Genomic DNA, 24,215 nt, shown 5'->3' on the forward strand with positions numbered 1-24,215 from the left:
TACCCTCCAACATGTGGAGGGAGGCAAATGGAGAGGGAAGTGCTAGCTAGAGTGTCCCTGCTCTCCCTTTACACTAGGGGTCCCCAACCTTTTGGGGCCTGTGGGCACACTTGGGAATTTGAGAAACTGTTGTGGGCACCAGCACAAAATGGCTCCCATGGAGGATGTGGCTAGTGACATAATGGCTGCCGTGGGGGCCTGGCTTGTCAAAAGTGAGGTCGTGGTGGTTGTGGTGAGGTGGTGGCGGAAAAGAGATAGGAAGACTAGAGGCTGGGAGGGAGGGAGGGAGGGAGGGAGGGAGAAATAACAAGGCAAAGGGGTAGAGGAGGGAGACAGAACAAGGTAGACGGTAGAAAGGGAGAGAAAGAAGGCTAGAGATGAGGAAAGGGGACAAATAGCAAGGAAAGGGGTTGCAGGGAGAGAAATAGTGAGGCTAGAGACTGGGAGTGGAGAGAGAAAGAGCAAAGGGCAAAAGACCGTGCGGGCGGAGGATTAGGCGGGGCCAGAAAGTAACTCTTTCTTTTGCCGGCCTGCCAACAGCTGATCTGCAGCAGGTGTAGGAAGAGGAAGAAGAAGCTGGTGCCCTAATGTTTTCCAAGTTTTTTTTTTTTAATTAAAACGTTTTTTTGAAGGGGGCAGAAAGTGGAGAGCTTCATGGGCACTGTTGAACGCCCCTGCAAGTGCCGCATTGGGGACCCCTGCTTTGCGCAATGCTAATTGCAAGAAGAACAGCTGCATCAGGCTCTTGAATTCTCCTACTGTGAGAACTTACCTGATTAAAATGCTGCAGCTTATCAATTAGGTTACTGATGTGTGGATCCAATCCCTTGACTTTCAATTCTGGGTTATTAATTTGTGCCTTTAGTCCATTGGTCACCACTCTGCTCGTATAACTGCAATAGAAAAGGACAGGAAAGGGGGGGAAATTGCCATTAGAGAAAAGGTCCTTAACTTTTTAAAGTGAACACTTTAACACATGACTCTGGAGATCCAGGACTAATGTGTGTGTGTGAAGTACAGACTTGGGCAGCTCTGAGGAAACAACTATGGGCTGTTTTAAAAACAGCCTATGGGGAAAGGATTAAGCACCCTCTTATCCAGCCCTGCTCCTGCAATAAGCAATCGAGTCTGTATTTTGCTACAGAAACCCCCAACACCAGAATCTACAGTAGGGCAATGCCAATATTAGGACCAACCAAAATGTCACAAAATAGCAAGCAAGCTTCTGAGTTCTTCAGAATGTTTTGCCAGGCTGGATGAAGAGTTCTGGAGAACGTGAAAGCTTGCTCACTGTTGTGTGGCAATTTGGTTGGTCCTAATAAAGTTATTACCCTACTGTAGATGTTGGATCTTTTTTGTTTTAATGTGGACCAACATGGCTCTACATGCATTTTCTGTCCCCAACACCGGGATTAAATCCTCTTAATTTTATAATTTGGTCACTCTGGTTGCAAGTTATATTTTTCCATGGGATGGTTTCATGTGATTATCAGGGTCTAGTTGCAATCCTGGCCACTGAGGGCTGGTGACCTTTGAGATCTTTTGCTCATTAGGATGAAATACCTAAGACCGGCATTATGTGTCCTTAGCTTTTGTGACAGGTTCGGATGAAAAATAGGAAGAATTTAAGAAGGAATAATGAGCTATTATTTATGTAAGCAATTTAATATATAGAAACCATACATTTCAGCTGGCTTAGTGAAAGAATGGTTGAAAACCAGTACACCCGCATCGTACCAGCCCATGTCATTAATTTATCAGACAAGAGAACCCAGTGAAATGCTCAGCATGTTCCTTTTAATTCACAGTGACCAAATGGGGTTTAATCCAGGGAGAGCTGCAAATCAGAATATTTGTTGGGTAATGATCACCATCACCTGTCATGTTCTAGCACACAAGGAAAAGCAGGCTTCGATGAAGATTAATATAACTATGTGCAAATGGCCTCTCCAACCTACTTGCGGGAAGAGACACTGGGGGCACCATTTCACTGAATTTCTCCAGGGGGAAGAGAAATTCTCCAACACTTTCTTGAAGGGGGGGCTGATCATTAGCAGTGCTGATACTACTGCCCCTCCCCCAAAATCCTGTAGCAGGGCAGGGATAGGGAGGTCGCATTGCATCCAGCTCCAGGGAAGAGTTGGAGATAGTGCTGTGTCAAAATCCATCCTCCAATCTCCCCAAGTTTTCTTCCCCCTTGAAAGAGGCTTTCATTTTTCTGCCTCATTCTCAGGGCACTTCAAGTTTTTGTCTAATTTCTTTTGGTGGTTTTTTTGAGCTTACCTTATTATTGTGAGATGGCCAAGGGTGCTGTGTTTGTTTGTTTTTCTTTCTATTACACATCCTCCATCACTCAGCAGCCTCCCTGACTGCCCACACTTCTTGATGTGAAAAAGCCCCATGGTGGAGGAGTTATCTCACAACGTCTTCCCCTGGGCTTTCATTGAAGTGTGGAAAGATGGGGAGGCTGCAGACTGCCAGAGATATGATGGTACAGTGAAAGACAGGACACTCACTCACACACTTCAGCCACGTCATAAGTATGGTCAGTGCAAGAGCCCCACGCCCCACCCATGAGAATTTCACTCTTCTATTTCCAACATTTTTTTTGGAAACAGTTTCTTTTCTACCAAATGGAATGAGAATGGTTGACAAAAATGCAGAAGAAATTTTCAGCACAGCGCTAAAGATTAACAGTGCAACCTTGTAAATGTCTACTCAAAAGTACATCCCACTGAGTTCAATAGGGCTTGCTCCCAGGTATGTGGGCCTAGGATTGCAACCTCTATGAAGCAACAGCACTAATAGTTCTTTGGGATCACCTTGGTAGCAATCCTGCTCATCCTGTGTACAAACATCAGAGTGCAGAATATTCTATTAGAAGCCCACCATTCCCTCACCATACAGTATGGTGAGGGAATGGTGGGCTCTCCATGCAAGCTCACCTCAGTCAAGGCCAAAGTATTCATTTCAAGTCAAGATCTCCCACCTTACTTTTATTTATTATACTTATATCCCACCTGTCTTCCATAGATCTCAAGGTGGCACACAAGGGATTCCCAAGCAGTCTCCCATCCAGATATGGACCAGTTATCCTTATCAGACCTGGTTTAAGCTTCCACATGGTTGCTGTATCAGGTGTCTTCAAACAATAGACCTGACACCACGCAGTAACTGGATCCTTCCCAGGGCTCCTGTACTCTGGCTACTTTCAGTGGAAGCAGAAGGCCTGTCTGTCTGTCTGTCTGTCTGTGTGGGAGTGAGGGGTTGCTAAGGAGAAGCTGTTTTCTCAATGTGATGCAGAGAGGTCAGAGAGGACATGGATGCTTGGGCCATGACTCAGCATACACCAGAACAGGTGGGGCCCCCAGGCGGCGGAACAGGGAGGGAGGATAGGGCTATACTGGCCTTTAAGGAGTCACCCTTAGTCCTGCGTTCTATGCACAGAACCAGGGCTGGCATCATGGTCAGGCATGTGCTGAGAGCCCATGCCCCAGCAGGGCCCCAGTGACAAGAGCTCCCTGGCATTGCTCCTCCTACTCCTCCCTATTGCAACCTGGGTGTTCACCTGCCTCTGCTCTGTCCCAGGCAATAGTGGTGGCGGGAAGGAGGAGCTGCAGATGCTGCTGCCTACTTGCTCACTGGCTCTCTGCCCACCAAGCAAGCAAGGGGCAGCAACAGTGAGAAAGAGGATGAGGAGCAATAGCAGCTGGTAACAATGGCAGTGAGAACATTGACTCACTAAGGGAGGGTGCTCATCGAGGGTGTCTTTCCCATGGGCCGTCCGAAACCTAGAGCTGTACAGAACAATCAGGAATGGCATACTTGTGCACAGTACCTGGCTGTAACCAAGCCTAACCATGTGTAACTGAAAGAACTGCATTGTTTTCACTGTTTACCTCTGCCTGTGTTGTTTTTCCTGCATTAAATGTTAGATTGTACATTACTTGGGGCAAGGGTCTATCTTTTTGTACTCTCTAAAACACCATTCCTTAAAATCAGAACAAGCAGAAGTGTCCTTTATCACCTCTTCCATTTGTTCTCCCCATTTTATGGCTTAGGACATCTATCATAAGCATCATATTCATAAAACAGAATCGTAGGCCTTTTGGGGGGCATGGAAAAAAGCAACTAAATAAGAGGCAATGTCCTTAAGCACCCATCCAAGAGGATTCACTAATTTTCCAAATCAATGAACCTGTGAGAGGTTTTCAATAACTGATGGTAAAAGTCTCACCCTAATTTAATTATGCATCTTTCACTAGATCAGCATCACCTTTTGCATTCAAGATGCCATATTGAACATCTTCATATAAATTACTTGTGGTTGGCTGAGTCAATCTGGGAAAAGAATCAAGTCATTTTGCTTTGTTTTGTGCAGGTGAAAATGTATCTCCCCCTTGGCATAAAAGGGCTAAATAAGAGCATTCAACAATTTTCAATGGTATAAAAAAAGAGAAACACAAGACAGCTGTTGTTAATACTACATTATTAGAGAACTTAAGGGGAAATCTCTATGTCAGACACTTTTACTTTGAAAAGTCTAGTTACATTTTACTGATACTAAAGAGAAGAGCTACACTCTAAGCAGAAGACATCAGACTACTACTGAAGCAAACTGTATCCTAAAGTAGGGATGGCTGAGAAATTCATTCCGTTTGCATTTTAAAATGAACTTACCAAATTTGGACCTCCCAAACCTACACATGAACCCAGTTTGCACCTTGCAGAACCAAAGATGGACTCAAATGCAAACTGTGGATGAAGTCTGTACATTCCTGAACTTACAATGCAATTCACAGAACAAAACAAAAGAATGCATTCGAAATGTGTGCACGAAAAAATACACACTTTTGAAAAATGACCACAAACATGCTTTAATGATTGAGAGAAAATGCGTACATTTCTAGAATGCACACTACTGATGCATACGTTTTGGGAAATGTGCATGCAAATACACATGCATTTTGATAAGAAAAGAAAAAAAATGCTTGCAATCAGATATGGGCACAAGTCAGAATGAGCCTTGGGGTGGAATTCAGAGAGTTTCAATGAGCTCAGGTTTTGTGGATTCACACATCCCTAGCCCAGACATGCTTCCATAGCTAGATCCAGAGCCCCTGCCTTGTCCGGGGTGCTGGCATAATATCTACATATGCTCCAAGCTCAAAGAGATTGCACATATGGCCATGGGGAGGATTGGGGCCCCTGTTGGAGGAGCATACAGAGGTTATGGCTAGGCTTGCTGTGCTGCTCCTAATGCAAGTTACACTTGTCCTAGGGCTCCCAGGAAAAGAGAAGCAGGAAGGGGCCTTCTGCCTCATCCACAGCAATTTTTTAATTTGAATGCTGGTTCTAAGAGGCCAATAAGAAAGGAGTTCAGGACTGATCTGTTCGTGCTTGCAGGGCCAACCACTGATGTGTGGGGCCTTCAAACCCTGCAGACATGTATCTGCTGAAGTGTTCCTGCAGCTGTTCGAGCATGTGATCACTGAGTGGTTCAGTACTGGGCAGGCCATAAATCACCCTGTCCTCTATCAAAAGTTCTATGTCTGTGGGGAGGGTACCTGTGGTTACCTCTGAGAGTGTGTCAGCTATAAACATGTCTTTGCCCCTTGTATACTGAATCCAAATGTCATATTTTTGCAGTTGCAATAACATTCTTTGTAATCTCTCTGGGGCTTTCCCAATCAATCTTGTAAAGATTGCTTCCAGTGGCTTGTCATCAGATTGGACTTTACTTGGACACCAGATACGTACTGATGGAAATTTGACATTGTGAAGATAATAGCCAACAAGAGCTCCTTTTTCTAGTTTTGCACAGTTTTGCTCTGCTTTGGATAAAGCAAAGGAAACATACACGATTCGTCTCCCTTTCTGGAATAGGTTCGCCCCTTCCAAGCCATCAGCCTGATCCTCTAGTTGGTACATGAGGTCAAAATAATGCAGGGCTAGTGCTGTTGTGATGGCCCATTTCAGCCTGACCTTCATTGCCACATAAAATCATTCCACAACAGAGTTCAGAGCAGTGCTGGATTTACTGGGTATGTATTGGACCCAGGTATTGGATGGTGCCCAGAATCCTTTAGAGACCCTTTTGTCTTTAGGGGGAGGTAGCCTTGCTGTCATCTGGCTACATACCGTTCCTAGAGAAGATATGGCCCAGGAATTTGATGATGTCCACTAAGAATTTTGTCTTTGTTAAACTTAATTCTCCTTTTTTTGTGCTCTGTCAAAGAACTGCTGGAGCACCTTGTCATGTTCCTCTTTGCTGGACACTGCAGTAATCACGTTATCTTCGAAGATATGGATGCCTGGAATGTCCCCAAAGGACTCATAATTCTTCTGTTTAATGACATCACTGGCTGACTTGATGCTAAAGGGCAGCTTGTTGATATGGTACCTCCCCTATGGGTTGTTGAAAATACATAATTCTACAGACATTTTCTGTAGGGCTACTTGCCAGTAGCCATCTTTCTCATCCAAGATGATGAATAACTTTTCACCAGTGAGGTTCCTCTGCACATCCTCTAACAACGGGATTGAGAAGTGTTGTTGCTTGACTGTCTTGTTGAGATCCATGGGTCTAGGCACAATCTGAATGACCGATTACTTTTGAGTGTGATCACTAGACTATTGACCCATGTTGTTGGTTTAGTCAGCCTTGGGATTACTCCCTTTGCCTTGAGGTCATCCAGGGCTGACGTCAGGGGGTGAGGGGCAAAGACAGCATATGGCATCTTTCTGCGTCCATGCACCACTAGCGGTACTCTGGAATCCACATAAAAGTAATGCGCACCTGGAAAGCACCCCAGGCCTTCAAAATATCAGGATAACATTTGAAGAGGTCCTCTATTGTGGTTGGGGAATGCAGGCCTATACCACGGACACATCAGATCAAGTCAAGGGCTGCACAGGCCAACCTGTCTGGTAGCGGTGGATCTCTACTATCTGCAACATAGATAGTTACGTTGTACATGTTGGGACCATTTTTGCAGAAAGCCACAACAAACTTCTTGGCTTGACTGTTGCTCCTCCAAAGGCAAGTAGTGTCACATTTGTCTTTGCTGTGTGTACTTTGTCTTCCAGGTGTTCTACATCCGGGGTCCCAATACGGAACCCATGGGTACCTCAAAAGGCACCCAAAAAGCTCTCCATGTCCTGCTTCCTACAAAAATGTATTTTTTTTAAAAAAAACACACACATTAGGGTGCCGGGTTCTCCTTTCTGTTCCGGAACATGCCACTAATCAGCTGTTCAGCAAGCAGGAAGAGAAGGAAAGAGTTGCTTCTTGGCTCCACCTCATCTTCTTCCATCCACACAGACCTTCCATCCTTTCCCCTTTGAGCTATCTCTCTATCTCTCTACTCCCAGCAGCTTGTCTCACTATTTCTCTTCCCCAATCCCTTTCCTCACTATTTCTCTCCCATCCCCATTCCCAACCTTCTTCTTTCTCTCCCTTCCTATTTCTCTTCCTCTCTCCCACTCATCCCCTTATCTTGCTGTATCTTGCTGCTTCTCTTCACTCCCAGCCTCTAGCATTGCTATTTCTCTCCTCCATCTCTTTACCTCACTGTTTCTTCCCCTCCTAGCTTCTAGTCTTGCTATTTCTCCCCCACTATCGCTTTTGACTAGCCAGGCCTCCACAGCAGCCATGATGTCACTAGCCACATCCTCCGTGGGAGCCATTTTGTGGTGGCACCAACATCAGTTTTTCAAATTCCCAAATGTGCCCATGGGTCCATAAAGGTTGGGGACCCCTATTCTACAAATGTGCTGGGGAATCATGTTGGTGTTGTCCCCAGCACCTAGTTAAAAGCAACTGGGAGGAGAGCTACAATGACTGTGACTTACCAGGCCCCTGGCTTCTCATGTGCATAGTTATGGCTCCCATAAACCAGGCATTTGTATTTCTGGTGAGATGAGAAGGTTCAAGCTGTGCCCTGCACATTTTAGCAAAATTATTCCTCCCTGCACACTTGTTGCAGGTTTCAACCACCCACCCATATCTTCTGCAGAAATGGCCTTTTGCAGCTACCCGGCCCTCTGCTGCAGGACTTTCCCCAGGTGCTTTCTTCCTCCCAGATGGGTTCTATGGCTCTCTTGTGCCGAATGACAAAGCCTTTTTGTAGTAACTGCTGCTGCCTGAGGCTTACTGAAGGACTTTGCTCTGCAGATGTCAGTTGCTTGTGCTAGTCAAATGAGCATTTTCCAAGAGCATATCTTTGAGCCTGAAAGGCTGAAGACAATTTAGATCTATGGAGGCCCTAAATTCACAATGCTGGGATGTTTCTGTAAGGGTTGTGACAGAAGCATCTATGCCTGCTGCCTCATCCTAATAAAGTTGCCAGAACTAGGGATGGCAGAGAATTCCACCACGGATCTCGGTGAGGCCGAATGCCAGTGCATTCGGCCCCCCAAACTCTGTTGCGGAACGGCCTGCCCCCCCGCCCCCCCGCGGATCCCCCCTGGGATGAGACTTACCTGGGGCGGATATTCTGGGTGGCGGCGGCTCCAGCGGCGGCTTCAGCGACGGCAGCTGCAGCGGCTGGTCTTCCGACCAGCTGCCGCCGCCATTTGCAGTCTTGTAAAAAAAACAACAACAACGACGTGATAGGCTACGCAAAGATTTACGTAGCCTATCATGGCTGGGTTTAAAAAACAAAACGAAAAAAACGACGTGATAGGCTACGCAAAGATTTACGTAGCCTATCATGGCTGGGTTAAAAAACAACAACCCCCCCCCCGTGTACGCAAATGGCGGCGGCTATGGCCGCCGCCATTTGCATTCTTTATTTTTGGCTGTCTTAGTCTACGTAAATATTTACGTAGATTAAGATGGCCAAAAATAAGGAACGCAAATGGCGGCGGCTGTAGCCGCCGCCATTTGCGTACGCGAGGTTTTGTTTCCCCCCCCCCCCCGAGCCCTCTGCGGCCGGAAATCCGGCTGCGGACAGCTCTGGCCTGGCTGGGCCTGGCCGGCTGCTCCGCGGAGCTGCTGCAGAGCACAGCCGGCCGTGGAGGATTCTGGGGGGGGGAACGGATCGCCTCCCCCCGTCGAGGATTCCGGGGGAGGGACGGAACGCCTCCCCCCCACCATCAACATAATCCGTGGAAAGGTAAGTGACTTTCGTACATCCCTAGCCAGAACTGGAATTGTTCAAACACAGGATCTCTCCTGGGCTTACAATAATTTCGGAATGCAATAAGGGCTTCTGCTAGTGTCTTGCTTGCTTGCTGGGTCTGTATAGATTTTAGGGATGTTGTTATATATTTCTAAAGCCTTTTCTCCCATGCAGTGCAGCATCATAGTAATTTTGTAGTTCTCTGACTCTTCTTCAGTTTTTGTAAGGATTAGATTTAGCTGTAGACTCTGTTCCCATTTTCTCCTAAGTTCCCATTAAGGCTTAGCTCAGAGGGAGGTTTAAAATGCTCTGTCCTTTTCTTTTAATAGAAGGCTGTGCACGGGATAACCTCTCTCCAGGTGGCTTTATGAGGACAGCAGTTTGCTTCCGATGCCATGTAATGGCCCTTGGATGCGGTTAATATGTGGGGTGAATTTACCTGTTCAGCTTGCAGTTCACTCCAGGCTCTGCTCTCCAGGCAACACACATGAGGCCTGGGTAGCATCACAACAGGGATCTTTATTATTGCAATACATGGGAGAAGACTTATTTCTGAAGAGCCGCATACCACACTGCCTCAGCTCCAAGTCCTGCACAAAGAGAGAGGGAGGGTGAGACCCCTCCCAAGCCTCCAGAAATGAAAGAGAAACCAAAGCTTGCTGGCTCTCTTAAAGTAGTATGCACCTACTAGGGATGTATGCGAAATCAGTTTCAGTTCATCAAGATTTTTTCAGTTCACACCTTCTGGTCCGAACACAGACTTGGATGCAATCTGTGGTTGAAGTCTGTACATTGTCAAGTAGAGATGGCACGGGTGCCCGATTGGGTCCAGGAGTCCAGAGGACTTCCCCCCACCCACTGCCCTGAGCTGCACCTGCTGCACCCCCTGCCCTTCTCCACCTCCCCCTTTACACTTGCCAAGGTGCCCGCACTCACCCTGGGCCCATCCAGCGAGCTCTGCAATCACCAATTTGGGGAAAAAACGTGATAGCGAAAATGTGCACATTTGATCTTACCAAAATGGTACCATGAATGGCTGATATACTTAAGATTTCAGGTGCATACAGGCCAAATATGCACATTTTCGTAATCACATTTTTTTTGCAAAAAGCCAATCACAGAGCTCGCTGGATGGGCCCAGGGTGAGTGCACACAGCTCAGGGAGCAAGGTGGGCTGGGTGGGAGCCTGGGGGACATGAGCAGGGGCAGGGCCTTGGCAGTCGCCCAGGGACCAGGGTGGGCGCCCATTCATCCCTATTTCCAAGCTTGCAATGTGATTCGTGGACCAAGAAAAAAAGTGTTTGACAGCATGAGTACACTTCAAAAATGTGCACAAATGCACTTTAATCATGAGAGAAGGATGTTTATATTTAAAAAATGTATATACTTCAAAATGAGCACATTTCAAAAAATGCATACATTTCAAAAATGTACACAAATTTGCTTTAATCAAAGGGAGAAGAATGTATACATTTCAAAGATGTGCACAACTGCTGTGTACATTCGGAAAATATGCACAAATTTTCATGCAAAAAGAAAAAAAGAAAGCTCACAATCTGGTATGGACTTTAGTTGGAACGAGGTTCAAGAAGGAATTTTGAAAACTTTGGTGAGTTTGAGTGTTGCTGATTTACACATCTTTAACACATATGCATTTTATATTATACTCATATAATAATGCAACATAACTTCTTAGCATATCTAACTCTGGAGGCAGATATATCTAACACATGTTTACCGCCATGTGTGCAGTACAGAAACATGTCTAGGAGATCTGGGATTAGCCTGCTGTAGGGATGTACGAAACGAAACTCTTACCTGGCTCTGCGCCAGGCAATCTGCAGTGGGGGGGAGGCGCTCCGTCCCTCCCCCTGGAATCCTCCCCAGCCGGCTCCGCTCCGCGGCGACTCCACAGAGCTGCCAGCCGGGGCTGCCTGCAGCCAGACATCCGGCTGCTGGGCTGCACAGGGACACAAATGGCAGCCGCTGTAGCTGCCGCCATTTGCGTCTGTGTCTTTAGCCATGATAGGCTACGTAAATATATATGTAGCCTATCACAGGTCACAGCTAAAGACATGGACACAAATGGCGGCGGCTATGGCGGCCGCCATTTGCGTTCCTTCCTATTGCTGTGATAGGCTACATAAATATATACGTAGCCTACCACGGCAAAAGACAGGGGCGCAAATGGCGCCTACGCCATTTGCGTTCCTGCCCTGAGCTGTGATAGGCTACGTAGATACTTACATAGCCTATCACGGCTTGCCAGGGATGCAAATGGCGGCTGACGTAGCCGCTGCCATTTGCGGCCGCAGCCCGGCAGCGGCTGGAGCCACCGGAGCCGTGGCCACTGCTGGAGCCGCGGCTGCTGCCGGAGCCACAGCCAGGTAGCCTCCGTTTCGTGGGGCTATCGCGGGTTGGTGGGGTGGGTTGCTCTGTTCCGCCATGGATTCCAAGGGGCCGAATTCACTGGAATTCGGCCTCCCTGGGATCCGTGGCGGAATTCTCTAACATCCCTAGCCTGCTGCATGAAATACATGTGAGAAACAGTCTCTTGTCACTGCATTTTCTAAGTAGTCTATTTTTTTAACTCCATCATCTCTTACTTCAAAGAAATGAGTTTCAAGATTTATGTCACAAAAGCTTTTGATTAGCTTTGCTAAGAGCTCAATCCTATGCATGTTTAGTAGAGCTGTGTGCAAATGGCCTCTTGAGATTCTCCACCTTACTTGCGGGCAAAGAAATGTGGGAGACAATTTCATTGAATTTTTCCAGGGAGAGGATAAAATCTCAACAATTTCTCCCAGGCTGGGCTCCCCATTGCCGGGGCTTATAGCATAGCTTCTTTCTTCTTTGGTAAGGGTTTTGGCAGTTTTCATGCTTCAACAGCATCAAGTGTCTTGGCAGGCTGGCCCCCAGTTTGCATCCACCACAATGCAGGTGAGGAGAGTGTGGTGTCTAGCTCCAGGGATGAGGTAAAGTTAGTGCTTTGCCAAAATCTGTCCTCCAATTTCCTGAATTTTTCTCCCCCCATGAAATAGGCTTCCATTGTTCTGGCTCATTCAAGATGTTTTATCATTTATTTTTGTGGTGTTTTTGAGCTTCGCTGATCACAGCTAGGGATGTTGGAGAAATCCTCCACAGACCCCACTGAGGCTGGATTCAATAGAATCCGTCCCCCCCGAAGTCTGTGGAGGAACGGATCTCCTACCTTGTCTTCTAGCAGGAAGTCCTCACCAGCAGATCCTCCCTGCCGCTGGCTCCAAAGACTCAGTGATACGGCCGCCATGGCTGTATGGCCGGACTGAGGACGCAAATGGCGTCTGCTACGCCATTTGCGTCCCTGCTCTTTAACGCGATAGGATATGTAAATCTTTAAATATTTAAAGTAAATCTTTAAAGATTTACTTAGCCTATCACGGTAAAGAGCAGGGACGCAAATGGCGTCCACTACGCCATTTGCGTCCCTGCACTTTACTGTGATAGGCTACGTAAAGATTTACGTAGCTTATCATGGTAAAGTGCAGGACGCAAATGGAGTCCGCTACACCGGACGTCATTTGCGGATGAAGACCGGCTGCGGCTGGAGGTCTGGCAGCAGCCGGCCCTGGCCAGGGAGGATTCCGTGGGGAGGACTGGATTGCCTCCCCCCCTGCAGACCCCCCAGCAGACCCAGGTAAGTGGGGTTCGTACACCCCTAATCACAGCTAGCCTCCCAGATTGCCTGCACATCCTGATCTGAAAAAGCCCTATTATTATTATTATTATTATTATTATTATTATTAAATTTATTAATCGCCCATCTGGCTGGTCACCCAGCCACTCTGGGCGATGTACAACATACAATAAAAACAGTTTAAAACAATAAAATTCTACAATAAAAACATTTTCTAAAATACCCTAACCCACCCCAAATGCCTGCCTGAACAACAACGTTTTTAATGCACGACGGAAGCTCATTAAAGAGGGGGCATGATGGGGTTCCCTAGGGAGGGAGTTCCACAGAGTGGGGGCCACCACAGAAAAGGCCCTCTCCCTCGTCCCCACCAGTCTAGCTGTCCTGGCTGATGGGACAGAGAGAAGGCCATCCAAGGCTGATCTTGTTAAGCGGCCTGTCTGGTGCTGCCGGAGGCGCTCCTTAAGATAGGCTGGGCCGGAACCTATGGGAGGAATTACCTCATGCTGCCTTGCAATGGGTTTTAATTGAAGTGTAGGTGGTTGAGGTGGCTATAGGCTGCCATAGAGATGATTGTATGATGAAAAACAGGACATTTGCATTCACTCCCTGGCCACCTCCCAAGTAAGGAAAGCCCAAGAAATCCAAACTCAACCCATGAGAATCCCTCTGAAATTTCTTCATCCCTGAATTTCTTTTCAAAAGCAATTCCTCTTCTATCAAACTTAAGGAGAATGGTAAAAAAAAAAAAAATGTGGGAGAAATTTTCAGCACAGCACTAGTGTTTAGACAGGAAAAAGTCTTACAACTTCAAGCATTCCTCAGCCAGCCATGCTGCACTTTACCATGTGAATGAGCCAGAACATGCTGGCTGGGAAATGCTGGGAGTTGTTTCGACAGAAAAAAAGTCCTACATGCATAGGATTGTGCTCTAAGTCTCTTGATTAAATGCCTTGTTGTCACTAATGCCCCCCACCCCCTCAAAACCCCCTGTATTCATTTGAATTGTACAAGGAATGTAAGATCCACTCTGTATTTTATAGACTTATAAAACTGTATTTGAATATGAACTCAGACTATGTGTTTTTGAAACAGGATAATATAGAATAGGATCATTCCCTTTGAGCTGTGCTCTTTCAAAGGCTCTGAAAAAGACTATCCATCATTTCCTAAACATATGCAGATCCATATATTTAAATCCATATTTAAATCTGTCTATTCTCTTTGAGAAATCATGGAGGACAGGTGAAGTGCCAGATGACTGGAGCAGAGCTAATGTGGTCCCTATCTTCAAAAAGGGGGAAAGGAGGAACCTGGGAACTACAGACTAGTCAGTCTGACATCAATCCCTAGGAAAATTCTGGAGCAGATGATAAAGCAATCCATCTGTAAGCACCTTGAAAACAATGCTGTGATTACTTGAAGCCAACATGGATTTGTCAAGAACAAATCCTGCCAGACTAATCTGATCTCATTTTTTGATCAAGTCACCTCCTTTGTGGACTGTGGGAATGCTGTAGGCAACATATACCTCGACTTCAGCAAAGCTTTCGACAAAGTGCCCCATGATATCCTAATGAGCAAACTAGCTCAAAGTGGCTAGATGAAGCAACAATCCGGTGGATCCACAGTTGGCTACAGAATCGGACTCAAAGAGTGCTTATCAATGGGATCTTCTCAAACTGGGGAGAGGTAACGAGTGGGGTACCGCAGGGCTCAGTCCTGGGCCCAGTGCTCTTCAACATTTTTATTAATGACTTGGAGGAGGAGGTGCAGGGAAGGCTGATCAGATTTGCAGATGACACAAAATTGGGTGGGATAGCTAATACTTTGGAAGACAGAAACAAAATTCAAAATGATTTGATAGACTGGAGCACTGGGCAGAAAACAACAGAATGAAATTTAATAGGGATAAATGCCAAGTTCTGCACCTAGGAAAAAGAAACCAAATGCACAGTTACAAGATGGAGGATACGTGGCTCAACAACACTACAAACGAGAAGGATCTTGGAATTGTTGTCAATCACAAGCTGAATATGAGCCAACAATGTGATGTGGCTGCAAAAAAGGCAAATGCTATTTTGGGCTGCATTAATAGAAGCATAGCTTCCAAATCTCGGGAACTACTAGTTCCCCTCTAATCAGCACTGGTTAGACCTCATCTGGAGTACTGTGTCCAGTTCTGGGCACCACACTTTAAGAAGGATGCAGACAAGCTGGAGAGGGTTCAGGGGAGGGCAACGAAGATGATCAGGGGATTGGAAACAAAGCCCTATGAGGAGAGACTGAAAGAACTGGGCATGTTTAGCCTTGAGAAGAGAAGACTGAGGGAAGATAGGATAGTGGTCTTCAAGTACTTGAAAAGTTGTCACAGAGAGGAAGGCCAGCATCTCTTCTCTATCATCCCAGAGTGCAGGACACGGAATCATGGGCTCAAGTTACAGGAAACCAGATTCCAGCTGAACATCAGGAAAAACTTCCTGACTATTAGAGCAATACGACAATGGAACCAATGACCTGGGGAGGTGGTGGGCTCTCCCTCACTGGAGGCCTTCAAGACGAGGCTGGACAGCCATCTGTCAGGGATGCTCTGACTTGGATTCCTGCATTGAGCAGGGGGTTGGGCTCGATGGCCTTGTAGGCCCCTTCCAACCCTACTATTCTATGATTCTATGACTCCTTTCTGTGGAGGCATTGCTATTTACTATGGAGAGTTTGCTTTGGAATCAGTAATTTGAAGACTGTTATCCATTCCTGAGATATGTATAATTAAGGGTCTTTAAGATAATAGTTTTGAAGTACTCATGGGAAAAAGTAAATCTAAGAGAAGCAGCATAATACACAAAGGCAAGTATAAAATGACAAGTTAAAAAAAAGTAAAGTGTGGAACAAAATTCAACAAACAAACGGCTGTTGGAGAAATAAGGGAAAAAAGGCAAAGGACAGAACAAAATATACATATTTTTTAAAATGATCTATTTTGGCAACATGAACTTAGGTGACGGAAATGTTCACATTTTCCAGAACATCAAAACAAGTGTGAAACCATACACCAAATAAGTTCCAACTGTCTTCTATTCAGAGCTTTAATGATGAAACCTATTAATATTGTTATAAATAGTCACCCAGTGACCTAGTTATAGGTAACAATTGTTGGGGTTCAGTGGGTTTGTTGTTGGGTTAAAACTATGGGTTGTTTAACCCTGAACAACCCAGAGTACCAGTGATATCCGAACTAACATTTTGCAAAATGAATGCAAAGCAAGTTAAGTGGGAGGGAGGCAGCTTGGTCACTTGTGGCCCCAAGATCGCACTGGTTGTCATTATGTGCTATTTGGGTCAATATGTAGAGACAAAAAATATTTTAGGGTGCAGTCCTATTCAGATAGGTGTCCACCCCCGAACTCAGAGGCGACTGCCTATCCAATGCAGGGCAGGAGAAGCACGGAGGGGATTTAAGGTCGGGTCCCGGAGAACCAGATATCCTATGGCCGTCTAGGCGCTGTCTAGTGGCCATAGGATTGCTCCATCCAAAATCTTTTTTTTTTTAAACTACTGGAACAAGTATCTGTGCATGTTACTTAAATCCTATATTGCTTTATGACAGCCCTGAAAAGGGATAGTGACTCTGCAAGCATAACAGAAAATAAATTCATGCAACTGATGAAGTGGACTCCAGTCTATCAAAGCTTTATATAGAATTCTTTATACAGAAAAACTGATTGCATAAAGTTGAAAATTAGAATTGATAGATCACAACACAGATGTGCGTGCATGCGCACGCACGCGCACACACACACACACAAATGAGCTTCTTGCAGAAATAATAATAATGATAATGATAATAATAATTCTATCAGCTTTGTCACATTTTAATAATTTTTTAATATTATTAAAATATTATATTAAAAATTACCATATTTATTATGGTTCTGGCCCAGCCTATCTTAAGGAGCTGCTCCAGCAACACCAGACAGGCTGCTTAACAAGATCAGCCTTGGATGGCCTTCTCTCTGTCCCATCAGCCAGGACAGCTAGACTGGTGGGGACGAGGGAGAGGGCCTTCTCTGTGGTGGCCCTCACTCTGTGGAACTCCCTCCCTAGGGAACTCTGTCATGCCCCTTCTTTAATGAGCTTCCACTGCACATTAAAAACGTGGTTGTTCAGGCAGGCATTTGGGGTGGGTTAGGCTATTTTTTTTAGAAATATGGTGTTTTTGCTGTAGACTTTTATTGTTTTAAACTGTTCTATTATATACTTTGTACATCGTCCAGAGTGGCTGGGTGACCGGCCAGATGGGCGATTAATAAATTTAGAAATAAATAATAAAAATTTTAATATGGGGTTGATTCTAGTCTCTGAGGTTTTAATGGGCAGTATCCTATTTGACACTACTGCTAATGTAAATTATGTTGTGCTGGTATAAACGATCTCTAGTGCAACACCAATAGTGTTTGCTGGTGCAATGGGTTTACCTGGAAGTAAGCCCCATTGTACTGAATAGGACTTACTTCTGAGTAGACACATATAGGATTACATTTTTAATTAACTTCCCATTAGCTTTTGCTTAAATGAATGTGAGAGCTATTGATTTCTTTATTATCCAAGACATATACCACTGTAAACAGGTATTGTGGTTTTAATGTTCTATATATTTTAAATTGTTTTATTGTGTGTTTGGTTTTAATTTTTATGAACCGCCCAGACAGCTTTGGCTATTGGGCGGTATAGAAATGAAATAAATAAATAAACAAACAAACCAACCAACAAACAGATACAGTTATTATAAGGCGAACTCTTTTCTGTCTAATGTTACACTACCTGGTTCTGTCAAATGATTAGCAACTGAAATTTTGTAAAGATATAATTATTTGATTTCTTCAGAATTAATTACAGAACATCATGACAAATTTGAAAATAGCTCCCTGGATTTTGCTGTAGCTAGGAATGTACAGTTCTCTAGCTGTACACTAGTAAGCAAGCAAGCAAAATTATTCTTCAGCTTCTACCCTAACTTTAAGCAGATATGACTCATTATTGTGTTACTATTGCAGCATGAGCCATAGAGAAAGTAGACAATGGACCCATATAATGCGCATGATGTTAGAACAGTAATAGCAGGCAGTCACACACAAAAAGGGTGCAAGCTAAAGGTTAATTTGTCCATAGAGTTTGAAAGTAGTTAGTACACACAGTAGGTTACTCAGGGAGCAGAGGTAATTAACAGCTCTGGATGCATAGAGAGCCTTGAATTCAAACAGGGATCACAAAGGGTGTGTGTGTTGGTGTTGTTGCCTAGCAGCCAGGTGGAGCAAAATAATTTTCCTTTCAGCTTGGGTTCCTTGTGTATAAAAATATTAGCATGTTCAGTATGTTTCGTAGTCATTGTGGTTTCTTTCTGTTAGTAGCCTGGCCTGATTTACTCTGCTGTTTTACAGTTTTGTATAAAGTATAGTTTATGACTCAGTAAAGTTTCCCAGGCCCTTCACTTTCTGGATTCAGTCTGCTTTATTCAGCCAAATCTGCTAACACATGGTCCAAAGCCCTCCATATGCAAATGCTTCCAGGTCTCTTCTATCATAGCATGGAAAAGAAAGGAAAGGCTCCTCCTGTGCAAGCACCGAGTCATTGCTGACTCCTAGAGGGACGCCGCTTTTGCTGGCGTTTTCATGGCAGACTATAGTGGGGTGGTTTGCCATTGCCTTCCCCAGTTGTGACTACCTTTCCCCCAGCAAGCTGGGTGCTCATTTTACAGACCCCTCGGAAGGATGGAGGGCTGAGTCGACCTGAGCCGGCTACCCAGGACCCGGCTTCCGCTGGGATCGAACTCAGGTCTTGGGACAGTTTCGGTTGCAATACTGCCACCTACCACTCTGTGCCACACAAGGCTCAATCGTGGCATGGACTCCGTGTATATATGAGAATTCCCTCTTGCATTCATGGAGCATTTTCCAGCTCATAGAAGAGAAAACGAAAACAGTACCTGCATTTCCATCAACGCCTGCATTGTGAGAATAAGAATAACTAATTCCTGGCACTATGGCACTAACTTATATTTCAGGCTTTCAAGTTTTCTCATAGTTCAACCATGTAGGAGCAGAATTAAAATAAATCTGATTCAGTGTTCCTCCATAACTTGCTTGTTCATTTCCCCCTGCCCCCGCCCCTGAGAACAAAGGAGATTTCTGGTAAATCTGAACAAGACTGTGTAATTCAGCTGGATTTCCCCCCACAATATGCATTTCAAGAGCAACATCGCAAAAAGAAAAACAAAACCAGCCAACCACATTTCCATCTCTGCAGTTGTGCTTACTTGTTGGATGACACTCTTGTAACTGCCTTCTTCCTGCTGTACAATTTGCATTTCCATGGCACACATCTATATCAGCTATTCCAGACTGGGGCTTCAGTGTCTGTCTGTTCCCAGAGAACAGGTAAAGCTCGTATTTCTCCTTGGATGAACTGTAGTGGCTGACATGTTCGCACAGCTACTTGCCATGCCAGAGCCATTGGCAGGCTGAGGTGGCAGCGCTGTGGAAAGTAACGCCATCGGGGTCACCCTATGTCATCTGGCCTTTAGGCAACATGGACTGGGTGATGGAGGAGCTGTTTTTCAGCAACTATCGCACTGCTATAGCAACATGAACTGGGACTTTTCTTTATCAGATGAGAAGCTATCAAACCAGTTAAGGACACTTCCAGATGAGGCCTTTATAGTGCCATTGTCCTGCCTCATTCATGGAAATTTACAGGGGGCCTAGATGACGTCATATTCTACGCCTCACCCTCCTACGTTTTCTTACTGCTTCTTCCATCTTCTTCCTTAACACAGATAATAATCTGTTAAATTTGGATGGGCAAATGAGCAATGTTCAAAATCGCCAGGATTTTCGGAACATCGTCTCACTAATCATCTCATGCCCAGTTTCCATCTGCGTTTGTGATCGCTGCTCGCTCTGTGTGAATGGGAAATCCAAATCCAACAAGAGTGTGTGTTTGGAAATGTATGACTATTTTCGGCAGACACATGCTCACATTCATGACCACATTCAGAGCTCTGAACAGCGCATGCACACGTTTTCTGAGCCAAAATGAAATTCTCACACATCCCTACTCTTAAGGAGAAAAAGATGGAAGAGCTGTGCAATGCCTGCTGGTTGGAAGCACTTTAGGTTAGTGCACAGTATACTATTTCAGGTTTTGCTTGACCACATACATGCACATACCCTAGATTTGTTTTTAAATAAGACATCCAGTATTCATAAATTCCAGTTTACAAAGAAAAATATCAAGAATATTATGAGAGGAGCCCCCAAATGTGGTAACCGAGTACAAAATAAGATTCATATTCACCACTGTCTTCTGTCTTCTAGCAAATACCAGACCAAGTTTGGAAAAGCATTCAAAGAGCACTATATTGCCATTCAAAAGAAAGCATCATTTTCCAGGGTTTTGAATTCGGCATCTTTCACCAGTGCTAAATTCACTTTAAAAGGGAGGTCAGATATGAATGAACTTATGTACTATGAAAAATCTGAAAAAGGAATGATTTAGGAAGTCAATTTACTTGGGCAACAATTTTCGATCATTTTGCTGATATTGGTAAAGATTTATGGCTGATTAAGATCCTTCACAGTTTAGATTCTCCTTCTAACCCTGCAAGAAACTCATTTTCCTGGGTTTACCGTTTCACAGTTTGTTACCATAGATGTGACTGATGCCACAAAGTTAGCATTATATATTCACTGCAAAAGTGAGTGAAGTAGATTTTTTGCTTTAAAAATGATTTCTGAAAACACTGGGTTATCAGTACCTCCCAATATTCAAGAAAGAACTGTTTAAATTATGCAAACTGGATGTAATTTACTTATGCCAATGGCACAGTATTCTTCATGAAACAGACTTCAAAATGCCTTCCCTCAACGCAAAAAAGTTATTTTTGGAGCAAGAAATTTCCAACATGGCTAAGATTGTAGATCTGGTTCCTGAAAAATACTTCTAAGCAAAAGCACTACAGATCATTTCCCAACCTCTCTGTAGATTAGAAATACATGTATATCTAGTACAAAGTTTTGGAACATATTATTTCAACACTATCAGATAATATGCCTGATCTTGTGCCCAAGGAAGCCATATTCAGTTCCAGTTCTAACAACAACTACTCCCCCCCCCCATTAGTTCCTATGAGGACAGGGAAAGATGTTGTGGGGGAAATCAGGCGGGCAAACCCCACCTCCATGGATCAACCACAAAGCTTTGCAATGCCTCCGTCAGCCAGAGATTTCAGCTGGAGCAGAAGAAGACTGTGAAGGCTTTAAAAGTTTGCTTCTCCTTTGAGATCATAGTTTACATGCCCCTGTTCTTTTTTTTCTGAGCCTCGGTTGGGCTACACTCACTGGCTTACTTAGCTATATCAGGGAAGGAAATGAGGGTCAGTTTCAAACCTGCCAAGGCACATGTCTGCAATACCGCTGTTCTCACACCACAAGATCACTGTCCACACCGTGCCCTGCTCCCCAAACGATTACTCTAGCTGAAGGTACTACTCCACTTGTTGCATTCAGTTGCTCTATAATAGCCTGTCCTCCGCATATTTGGAAGCCAGGATGGTGTTTGTTCATTTAGTTAAGGTTGTGCTGGAAAGTCATGATTGTCCTGCCATGTGTGCTCAATAGGGATGTTCATTGCTGGGAAACCTGGCGCTTTTTTTACTCAACCGAGTTCCGCAGTGTGTACGACTCACTTTGTGCCCGAGCTGTGGGCTGTTCCCTGAACTCTGGGAACTTTTTTGCACGTGTTTTGGGAAGGTTCTGCAATTTGCACAAATGTCTGAACAATGTGTGCAAATTTCTGAGCAAATTGCACAAATTACAGCTGAATTTGTGCAAATTATGGCCAAATTCGCAAAAATTATGCAAATTTGGCCAGAATGTGTGCAAATTACTCAGAAAATTGTGCAAATTGCAGAATCTTCCAAAAAAAGTGCACAATTCCTGGAAAATCCACGAGCTGGCCTGACTCACTGCAGATCAAGTCGGGCACCACAGCAGGAACCAAAACAATGTCCAGCGGCAGGGGGCAAAGCCTAGGAAAACTCATCCATCTCCACCCACAAACAGATTTTACTGACACCCCTAGTGCTCAATGGTTCACTATATAATTGAGCATCTCCAGTGTGTGAAATCATGGCAAATTATGCTACATGGCACTTTAGTGTCCGTACATTTAAATCAGGGGTGCAGAACCTCAGGACTCGGGGCACAATCTGGCCCACCTTGGGTTTCAATTCAGCCCTCTCAGGTTCCCCAGATGGGCACACCCCTTTTCCTTGCCCTGCCCCTTTTCCTCTGCCCACCAATCATTCGGCAGTTTCCCAGCTTTTGTGTTGTTTCCCCTCCCCAAATTCTAAAAGGCTGAAATGCTTCTCCTAATGTTTAGCTACTGGCAGTAAGAGCTTTAAGCTAAATTAGCGGGCATTTGGGGTATTTTGGCCCACCCCTTTTGCCACTGGCCCCACCCACCACTCAAATTCACCTCTCCAAAACTAAATTCAGCACTCGGGCTGAAAGAGGGGTGACACCCCTGACTTAGATAGACATTAATTAAAGACAAAATGTATATCTACCTTGACCTCCAAGATTTGTCTTCTAAACACCTTGCAGAAGAAGCTAAAGCCTGAAGGATGACAACTGATTGGTGGGAGATTCAGGATAGATGAAAGGAACTACTTCTTCACAAAGCGTATAGTTAGACTATAGAATTCACTGCCACAGGATGTGGTGATGGCCACCAATTTGGATGGCTTTAAAAGGGGGTTGGACAAATTCCTGGAGGAAAAGGCTATCAATGGCTACTAGTCTTGGTGGTGATGTGCTACCTCCAGTACCAGAGGCAGTGAGCCTATGTATACCAGCTGCTGGGGAACACGGCTGGGAGGGTGCCGTTGCACTCATGTCCTGCTTGTGGGTTCCTCGTTGACAGCTATTTGGCCACTGTGTGAACAGAATGTTGGACTAGATGGACCCTTGGTCTGATCCAGCATGGCTTTTCTTACGTTCTTAACATATAAGCCACCTATTGTAGGATTCTTTCTGATGTATTTGCAGAACAGAACTATACCTCTCCTTGGCCACTTTTATTCAGATGAAGATGGGCCTTGGTCTCATCCAGCATGGCTCCTCTTATGTTCTTATGTTCTTAAAACTAGGAACTCACACTAACAAAATTCTAACAATGCATCCCCAAAAGGCAAACACAGCAACAAAATAGGGAACTCACTTACCAGGCACAGATAGGAAAGAATAAGGACCTAATAAACAGGATCCGTTGGTGAGTATAAGATTTGAGCCCACCAACAGATCTGAGCACTCATCTGCAAGGGAGGCTGGTGGCTCCAATTTCAGTGGGACAGAGAAATTTATTCTGGGTTTTAGTTACAACCAGCCAGAAGTCTAAAGGAGCTATCCAAGGTGTTGGACCCATTTGGGGGGTAGGGTTCAGCACCTTGGATACATCCTTTAGACTTCTGGCTGGTTGTAACTAAAATCCAGTATGGCAGATCCACCCCACCAAAAACTGGAGCAACCAGCCTCCCCTGCTCATCTGCATAAACCAGCCTTCCCCAGTCTGATGCCCTTCAGGCAGGTTGAGCTACAAAACCCATCATTCCCACCCAGTATTAGCCATGCTGGCTGGGGATGATGGGAGCTGGAGTCCAACACATCAGGAGGGTGCCAGTCTGGGGAAGGCCGGTATAAAGCAAAATCTGGGGAAGTTGTGCTTTTGAACAATCTGGAGATCAGAAGAGGCCAGCTGAGCTATAAGTTGGAATCACTAAATCTCCTGGGAAGAAAAGGCAATGTGAAGGTAAAGTTTTCATGTCTGAGAGAGCGAATGCCTATGTTGTATAAGGAGTGAGCTACATACTGGATAAAGCACGATGCACTGCCCCCGTTCACCTGGCATTGACTGGCCAAGGAGGACTGGCTACAGGAAGCACTTCTTCACACAACGAGTAGTTAACCTCCAGAATTCAGAACCTCAAGATGTGATGATGGCCGCTCCCTCGGATGACTTTCAAAAAGGCCAAGACAGATCCATGCAGGGCAATCAGTGTCTAGTAGCTAAGATAGCTAAATGAAACTTCTACACTCAGAGGCTGAATGCAAGATGATGATGGGGACAAGCAGCACAAGATAACCATCACCACATGAAGAGCCACCTTAAATCAGTTCAGACTTTTGGTCCATCCAGCTTAGTATGATTACTCCATCTGTTCCCAAACTGGTATCCTCCAGATATTTTGGAGTACAAATCCCAGGATCCCTTACCATTAGCTATGCTGGCTGGGACTGATAGGAGTTGAAGTCCAAAACATCTAGTGGGCATCAGGTTGGGAAAGACTGGTCTACTCT

The 24,215-nt window shown here is 45.0% G+C and overlaps 1 protein-coding gene across 2 annotated transcripts in view; it reads right to left on the reverse strand.

Moving 5' to 3' along the window:
• LOC146351298 (glypican-5-like) overlaps positions 1-24,215 on the reverse strand; it is a 708,665-nt gene that overhangs the window by 281,336 nt on the left and 403,114 nt on the right. For both annotated transcript variants that reach the window (XM_084847040.1, XM_084847039.1), the window contains one exon: positions 773-893. In XM_084847040.1, the coding sequence (XP_084703166.1) occupies positions 773-893 (121 nt within the window). The remainder of the gene's footprint in view (positions 1-772; positions 894-24,215) is intronic.

The sequence above is a fragment of the Heloderma suspectum genome, chromosome 3, assembly GCF_057233095.1.
Source record: "Heloderma suspectum isolate Gila_16-S chromosome 3, 16-S_ref, whole genome shotgun sequence".
NCBI lineage: Eukaryota > Metazoa > Chordata > Lepidosauria > Squamata > Helodermatidae > Heloderma > Heloderma suspectum.